Source organism: Salvelinus fontinalis, chromosome 21 (genome assembly GCF_029448725.1).
Source record: "Salvelinus fontinalis isolate EN_2023a chromosome 21, ASM2944872v1, whole genome shotgun sequence".
NCBI lineage: Eukaryota > Metazoa > Chordata > Actinopteri > Salmoniformes > Salmonidae > Salvelinus > Salvelinus fontinalis.
Genome location: NC_074685.1, coordinates 25,121,468 through 25,130,725, shown reverse-complemented (window position 1 = coordinate 25,130,725; position 9,258 = coordinate 25,121,468). Strand labels below are relative to the sequence as shown.

At 44.3% G+C, this 9,258-nt stretch overlaps 1 protein-coding gene across 1 annotated transcript; it reads right to left on the bottom strand.

Moving 5' to 3' along the window:
• Positions 1-228: 228 nt before the first annotated feature.
• On the bottom strand, positions 229-8,464 carry LOC129818478 (inactive phospholipid phosphatase 7-like). Its single transcript, XM_055874404.1, has 2 exons — positions 7,987-8,464; positions 229-3,888 (listed from the first exon to the last, which is right to left on the bottom strand). The coding sequence occupies exons 1-2, from the start codon at positions 8,462-8,464 to the stop codon at positions 3,500-3,502; spliced, it is 867 nt and encodes a 288-aa protein (XP_055730379.1). The 3' UTR covers positions 229-3,499.
• Positions 8,465-9,258: the final 794 nt, after the last annotated feature.

The window sequence follows — 9,258 nt, the reverse complement described above, 5'->3', positions numbered from 1 at the left end:
ATTACTTGTGTTGTTTTGTGTGATTATTTGTGTACTTGTTTGACATTTTACTGCATGCATTGTTAGGAGGTAGTAACATAAGCATTTCACTTCACCCACTATAACATCTTCTAAACTGTGTACGCGACCAGTAAACTTTGATTTGATACACCACAATCAAAACATACATGTCACACACGTATGCGTACACTCATACACGCACACGGAGAAAAACAACACGAAAATAAGTCATGGCAAGTGGTGTATTTATGAGCATGCATAAACAACCTAGGAAATACTGAACAAGACATTCCACTTTTTCAGAGTCCACATCTTACACAGGCTATCAATCCATCTTCTTCATTTTGTAAATTAGACTGGATAAATTGACACACTGCATGAAAACATGACTTTTTTTTATCATCCTTGTGCAAAACAAATCATGCTGACTTGCACAAATGCAATATTGTATGTATACATACAGGTCCAAACCAATTAAATATATTTTTTTGTGGCAGCAAAAAGGCTACGGCTTAAATAGTTTGGTTTCCAAGTCCACAACAAAAACAAACAACCAAAAGAGATTATCAGCAGAAGACCAATAAATGAAATATGTGAATGAAGGCATACAGTAGGTAAACTCTGCAAAAAAAGAAACATCCCTTTTTCAGGATCCTGTCTTTCAAAGATAATTCGTAAAAATCCAAATAACTTCACAGATCTTCATTGTAAAGGGTTTAAACACTATTTCCCATGCTTGTTCAATGAACCATAAACAATTAATGAACATGCACCTGTGGAACGGTCATTAAGACACTAACAGCTTACAGACGGTAGCCAATTAAGGTCACAGTTTTGAAAACTTAGGACACTAAAGAGGCCTTTCTACTGACTCTGAAAAACACCAAAAGAAAGATGCCCAGGGTCCCTCCTCATCTGCGTGAATGTGCCTTGGGCATGCTGCAAGAAGGCATGAGGACTGCAGATGTGGCCAGGGCAATAAATTGCAATGTCCGTACTGTGAGACGCCTAAGACAGCGCTACAGGGAGACAGGACGGACAGCTGATCGTCCTCACAGTGGCAAACCACGTGACAACACCTGCACAGGATCAGTACATCCGAACATCACACATGCGGGACAGGTACAGGATGGCAACAACAACTGCCCGAGTTACACCAGGAACGCACAATCCCTCCATCAGTGCTCAGACTGTCCGCAATAGGCTGAGAGAGGGTGGACTGAGAGCTTGTAGGCCTGTTGTAAGGCAGGTCCTCACAAGACATCACCGGCAACAAAGTCGCCTATGGGCACAAACCCACCGTCGCTGGACCAAACAGGACTGTCAAAAAGTGCTCTTCACTGACGAGTCATGGTTTTGTCTCACCAGGGGTGATGGTCGGATTTGCGTTTATCGTCGAAGGAATGAGCGTTACACTGAGGCCTGTACTCTGGAGCGGGATCGATTTGGAGGTGGAGGGTCCATCGTGGTCTGGGGCGGTGTGTTACAGTATCATCGGACTGAGCTTGTTGTGATTGCTGGCAATTTCAACGCAGTGTGTTGCAGGGAAAACATCCTCCTCCCTCATGTGGTACCCTTCCTGCAGGCTCATCCTGACATGACCCTCCAGCATGACAATGCCACCAGCCATACTGCTCGTTCTGTGCGTGATTTCCTGCAAGACAGGAATGTCAGTGTTCTGCCATGGCCAGCAAAGAGCCCGGATCTCAATCCCATTGAGCATGTCTGGGACCTGTCGGATTGGAGGGTGAGGGCTAGGGCCATTCCCCCCAGAAATGTCCGGAAACTTCCAGGTGCCTTGGTGGAAGAGTGGGGTAACATCTCATAGCAAGAACGGGCAAATCTGGTGCAGTCCATGAGGAGATGCACTGCAGTACTTAATGCATCTGGTGACCACACCAGATATTGACTGTTACTTTTGATTTTGACCCCCCCCCCCCCCCCCCTTTGTTCAGGGACACATTATTCCATTTCTGTTAGTCACATGTCTGTGGAACTTGTTCAGTTTATGTCTCAGTCGTTGAATCTCGTTATGTTCATACAAATATTTACACATGTTAAGTTTGCTGAAAATAAACGCAGTTGACAGTGAGAGGACGTTTCTTTTTTTGCTGAGTTTATAAAGATATCAGGTATAATACATATTTTGTACACTTCAGTGAACATTCATGACTTTACTCAGACTGCATAGGTTTACTCAGTGACTTTAACCCTCCAAAATACATTACATTTGGCTCACAAAGGCACAAACATAAGAGATATTGCATGCATGCATGCAATGCACACACACATGCACAAACACACACAGACACACAGAGACACAGAGACACACACACAATCACCCGCACATACCCACGTCACACACACACCCATACACACACAAACACAGTGTCAATGGTAAGCCCAGGCCTGATGGAGATGACTTCTCACAGATGTTGTTCAGTCAGTGAGGCATGAAATCAGCATCATTACCAAACCGACAGTGTCTGTTTGGTTAATGCTTATTGCTGCAGGGAAGGCAAACAATATGGAATACAAATACACATCTATGATGAAACTGCTAGCCTCAAACTAATCAAAACCTAATTTTGAAACTTATTTGGATAAGATAAATATTTAACCCAGTAGAAAAATCCCTGATCTAGACAACAATGATGCTATTTATTTTACATAATAGCCCAATTCAATGACAGCAAAAATATACTAATTTGGAGTCCAGCCCTTCTCAACAATTGGTAGTTTTAACAATTGATAGTTTCCAGCAGGAACATACAAACATTATAATTGAAAGGAAGTCAAAGAGCTTTCTAACATCGCTTTTCTTAATCTGCAAATGGACCAATCATGTGTGGACACATTTCAAAACCTTTAGAAAACCATTTCATCACTTCAAAGTACTGGGCAATATTTTGATCAAGTACAATTAAAAACATTTCAAAAGACAAAAGGGGTAAAGGTTGACAGACAGGAGGAAAGAGGAACGGGGGAAAAGAGGAAAAGGATGCAGAAGAGAAAGAGGAAGGTGAGGAGTGGTGGAATAGGCAGAAAGAAAAGAAAGAAACTGACAGCAGTGAGAACCAATAACATTAGATATACGCCAGTGTGGGCTCTCAAGCATTATGATTAGTTCAGCGGAAGAGAAGAGGTGGTAGAGACATTATAGAAGTCTTTGTAAATATTAATAAATATCAACACTATCACATTTTCTTTCTTTGAGTCATCAATGATCAAAATGACTCCAAACGAGCACATTTACCTCCCTCAAATAACATTTACTGCAAATACTGTAAAGGAGGTCAACCAGATAGGACCTAATTGTGTGTATAGAAGTTATTGTCATCACAGATAAAGCTTATATGTAGGTCTAACGCAGCCTTAGACAGTAGGCCCTGATCAGGAAAAACTCTCGTCAGGAAAAACTCCTGGCCTTACTTATATGGCTTCATAAACCCAGGCTTTACAGCTTCAAACAGGCGTTGAGGGCCTTGATAGATAGCCCTCAATAGAAAGGGCTCCAGCTGAGGGTCCCTATAGAGATGAGGGTCTGACAGGCGCTGGACGACAGCCACACAGTCTCCACCAGGCTGAAGTGCAGCAGGCCAAGGGCGAACCCACACGCCATGTCGGTCAGGTGGTGCCTACCCAGCAACACCCGGGACATGCCCACCAGGAAGGCCCAGAGCACCAGCAGGATGCGGAGTGGAACAGCCAGGACCAGGTGGGAAAGCAGGAACTTGGACACCATGGCGGCGCGACTGGCGTGGGCCGCCGGGAAGGAGTACACGTCCATGGCACAGTAGTCCAGGAAGCCCGGAGTCATCTCCCAGGGTCCTTTGCGTTTGATCAGCTTCTGGACACCGGCCACAGTCATGATGTCAAGTAGGAGGGCTGAGGAGGGAGGATTAAAAAAACAATGCTGCATGAAAAAGCCCAATCAGATCAATTAACCATAGGGCAGTAAACCACAACACACAATATCAGTAGTCAAAAACCCATGGAGATCAATTACATTCTCAATCATGTAATATCTGTTACAGGGCTAAGCATCAGTGGTTAAGCAACGAGGCAGGCCAGGCAGTACCTCAGCAATGCCGCAGTGGATTTAACGAAGAGCAGAGAGTTTGTGGAACAGTAGCGCATCGCCTCACCCCCCCCTCCCCCCCCTCTCTTCCCTGTATGTGATCAGAATGTATGAGCCTCTATGCTACAGCATCCCAATGGCAACATTATCAGGCTAGCAGCCCAGTTACTCTATAAATAGGTCTGGAAGCTAGCACAGGACTGGGAGAGTTCTTAGCTTATAGTTAGTTCAGCTTTGGCTTAATTTATGTGCACTGTCTGTGTAGTAATTTGATCTGAGGCGACTGTCGCTGAGAGTATTTGCAAGTGAAATACTGAGATAGAAACATTCTCCTCAAACCCTTGTAATAAGACTGTAGTAAACTGGTAATAGATGTATAATAGACTTACTTAACCATGCTTGGGTGTGATATAGATACCTATGAATTATTTAAATATGTCTGACTTAATGCAGGTCTAAAGTTGATATTTTCAGTCATGTCTTCTGCAGACCTCTTTTTAGAAGGATCCAACCCTCTTCGTGCAGCCCAAAATATCCCCACAATCACCACCTTTCATTTTTGATTACCCAGCTACCACCCCACCCTGTGGAATCTGTCAGGACTCAGGATTACAACATTGATTACGCTGTCTGCTTCCTGTACACCCACACACACATAACCCCCTAGTTCTGGAGTAAAGTAAACTTTTAGCAATTAAAGAATTTACTGTGGTCACCGACATTAACATTACATAACATGGAATGGAAAGAAAGAACTGGGTTAAGGATGAAAAAGGAATGTGGGGAAAATTGAAAGAAGGCAAAGAGAAGAAAATGGACAGCATGGAAGTGAGTAGGTGGTACATTGGGGTCATTCTGGGACAGTGGGGACACACAGTGCTGAGTCGCTTGGAAAGAAAGCAATTGGTACCAACTATAGGACCCAGCTCTGCTCCCTGACACAGCCCACCGCAGCACTACTGAAGGTAAGGAAGGAGAGCCATGGATTTCACCAGTCTAGAACGTTATGTACTGTATGATGCCCTTCAAAGCAAAAAGATGTGTATCTTTTCTAAAATCGAGCACACAGCCATGTAATCTCCATAGACAAATATTGGCAGTAGAATGGCCCGTACTGAAGAGCTCAGTGACTTCCAACAAGTCAATTCATAAAATGTCTGCCCTGCTAGAGCTGCCCTGGTCAACTATAAGTGCTGTTATTGTGAAGTGGAAATGTCTAGGATCAACAACGGCTCAGCCGTGAAGTGGTAGGCCTCACACACAAGCTCACAGAACAGAACCGCTGAGTGCTGAAGCGCATAATGTGGAAAAATCATCTGTCCATGGTTTCAACACTCACTACCGAGTTCCAAACTGCCTCTGGAAGCAACGTCAGCACAATAACTGTTCGTTGGCAGCTTCATGAAATGGGTTTCCATGGCCAATCAGCCGCACACAAGCCTAAGAGCACCATGTGCAATGCCAAGCATCGGCTGGAGTGGTGTAAAGCTCGCCGCCATTGGACTCTGGAGTAGTGGAAACGAGTTCTCTGGAGTGATGGATCATGCTTCACCATCTGGCAGTCCGACGGACAAATCTGGGTTTGGCGAGTGCCAGGAGAACGCTACCTGCCCCAATGCATAGTGCCAACTGTAGAGTTCGGGCGGAGGAGGAATAATGGTCCTGGGCTGTTTTTCATGGTTCGGGCTAGGCCCCTTAGTTCCAGTGAAGGGAAATCTTAACGCTACAGCCAGTTTTGGGAAGGCTCTTTGCTTTTTCAGTATGACAATGCCCCCTTACACAAAGCGAGGTCCATACAGAAATGGTTTGTCAAGGTTGGTGTGGAAGAACTTGACTGGTCTGCACAGAGCCCTGACCTCAACCCAATCGGACCTTTGGGATGAATAGGCCTAATCGGCCAATATCAGTGCCCTACCTCACTAATGATCTTGTGGCTGAATGGAAGCAAGTCCCCACAGCAACGTTCCAACATTTAGTTTCAAGCCTTGCCAGAAGAGTGGAGGCTGTTATAGCAGCAAACTGGGGTCCAACTCCATATTAATGCCCATGATTTTGGAATGAGATGTTCAACGAGCAGGTGTCCACATAGTGTATCTGTCTATTTGACTGTGCCTGTCTATTCCTGGCAAAATTAAGTCAAAGAGAAGTGTTATTGAGAATTATACTGCCTTCACAGCTCGCCTTAATCAGGATGTTTGTTTAAACACAGTGGTTCCCTATCCCATCCTGGTTCACTATTAATGACCTGAACAATGCCCCAAACACAATATTCCAAAATGTCCCAAATTAAACAGATTATAGACTGAACACAATACAGCTTCAGTCCACAGATTTGCAGTGTTTTTCTGAGTAATCCCGCCTAAACCAGGCATCCGGCACAGGAGTAAAAATAAAATCCCTCAGGGGGGACATGGTGAATTCACAGGTATGAACCAGCCAACATGGTGGGCCTACGATAGCAAAGGGGTGTGTAGTAGTACACATAGCTGAATGAGAATAATACACACACCTGTGGCAATCTGTTGGATGTGTGTGGGCCTATAGTACTTTTGAAGTATCACACGCATGTACACACACACACACATGCACACACATACACACAATCACAATTTGTCACAGTGGCCCCAATTTGTTCTGAGAAATGCATAATTCACTCAAATCAATCTTGGGGATAGTCTGCTGCTCTCCTTCACAGAAGTGTGTAAAAATAACCACCTAAAATGAGTTCACCATCTAGGAGGATTCCATTACCGCTAGTTAGAGAAATCAGGGTCGTACTTTAGGTTGGCTATGTCACATTCGTTTGACTAAAGCAACTGTAGGGAAATAACCTATTGATCCTAAATCAAGGAAGTAAGTATCATAAAGTATTTATTACTTTCATAAGGTAATTTGGAAAATGATTCTACTGTAGCTTCTGTAGCAGCTGCCATAGTGGGGATAAGAAGTTCAAAGCAGTGTGTAGGCCTGTATCTTCATATAGGCCTATGCTTGACACTAATGATACTGACTTCACTGAGTCTTTCGATGTAGGCCTCTGGCTTGTTAAAATGTCTACTTATAGTTCTTCAGTCCAAAGTCAAATCATGATGTGTGGAGCCTTAAGCCTTGCACCTGTTCCCCAGGCCTGGTTCTGTGCTGGGTGATGGAGAGAGTAGAGACCATGGAGGGCTAGGATTTCATAATGACCTGCTTCTGATACTCTACCATGGAATGCTCTAAAATCACATTCTGGTGAACAATGACATCCTTTGGTGAGATGTTGTTAACAATGATGCTTTAAATATATTCTATATTGACATGGATTATATACGCCTAATACAGGGCCTGGGTCCAGGGATAAGGAAGTAGAGGGAGATGTGATCATATCAGTAGGCTACACCAGGGCTTCCCAACTTTTTCCCCAGGCCCCCCTTTTTCACATTTGAAAAATGTCACACCCCCTTAGGAAAATGTGGTTGTTTTGAAGCTCAATTCCTGCAATTCTACATAGTTTAAAAAGACGCATTACATATTTTAGGTAGGCTATATAATTATAATCATAATAATATTAATAATTATCATTATTATAATTTTCCAAATGGTATTGCGCTACCAAATATAGTTTATTATGATCATTTATATGAAAACCCAATTGAATTATACATATTGTCTTTTACAGAAAGTAATTCATTCAATTGATAGTGACAGAGTCACATATTGTATAAGATTACTTTCTAAGCAAATGAGGGGGGGCGAGCCCCTTAGGTTGGGGACCCCAGGGCTACACCTATTAAAAATGCACTGATAGACACACTATAATAACCAAGCCATTAAAGAAGAGCTGAGTCATACATATAGCTTACAATTCAATAACATAATTATTACACAATGTGTTGTGGGTACAGAGTGAGGAGTGCATTTACCAAGTAATAGATTGACCAAGACCTCTTGTCCGGCCAGCGTATTACTCCTTGTCAGACACACGATAGTGCCAAAGATCCACGTGATGCCGTGCCCTGTAAGCGCGAGCAGGGTGATCATGGAACGAACGCTGCCCCAAGACGACGACGTGTAGGCGCAGACCCCCAGGCGCTTGGACAGACAAATGTCAATGGCGAGGAGGGAGCTCATCGCTATCCCTTTGAAGGAAGGGTTCAGTTGGATACAGTCCTCATCGGGCAGTTTCGCGGGCTCTTTCCGATCCTTGTTGGCACTGTCGGTAGGTTCCTGCGGGTCGCACGGTTGGCTTGCTTGGTGTTTGGGTTGGGCCGGTCGCCTTGCGGTGCCACGGGTCTCAGAGTTAACGCACCGGAGAGGCTGATTCAGGGACATGAACTCGGGTCTGCTCAGGACGTTGTTCCGATCCCGCGTCCTGGACCTAGAACTCGGAATTGCAGGCATTTTGGATTGGTCTCACTTTACAAGGTTTCAGAAGGACAATTTCTCGTTTTACGCACGAAGGCTAAATGTCCAAAGCTAAGCCCTGTCGCCCTGTCCTTCCCCTCCTGTGGCCTTATCAGATATATTTAGCCGGTTGGAATGCGCGCTGCCCATGCTGCTGTGTTTAGCCTGCAACGGGATCCATGCAGGCTTGAAGAAGCTTGACTGGCATCTGCCTGGGCCAATCGAACGAGACACAATCTACAGCGAAAACAGAATGTCATCATCAGCTTTTAACATGTCATGAACTAAAATATACAATAATGAGCAACTAACATGGAATGGCATGGAGGTTTTGTCTTGATCCTGAACGGCAGGTGTGGTGGTGCAGTAGGCCTATCACAAACAGAAACTGAAGACACTGGTTTTATGCATAAATAGATGGGCCATACTGTGCGTCTGTTATGCTCAAGGAGAAAGACAAATGGTATCATCTTACCAGGCCGAAGTATAGGAAGGAGCTATCGTTCAGATCCCTTTCGCGCGCTGCACAACACTGGCACTTGGATTGGAATTTAGAGAATGCGGAAAGAATTCTAGCTAGACAGTGTCGAGTTAATTAAAGGCAATCAACAAATCCATAGTCATCTCGGCGAGCCAGGTAAAATAAATTCAATATTTAGAAAAAAATGAGAGCTCTTAGGGCCGTGTCAGTCGTGGACATGACGTAGCCTACGCAACCGTGCTCATCACGGACACCCTCTTCGGGATGGGAGTTCTCCAAGGTTCTTAAATTGACAGCAACGGAGACACTC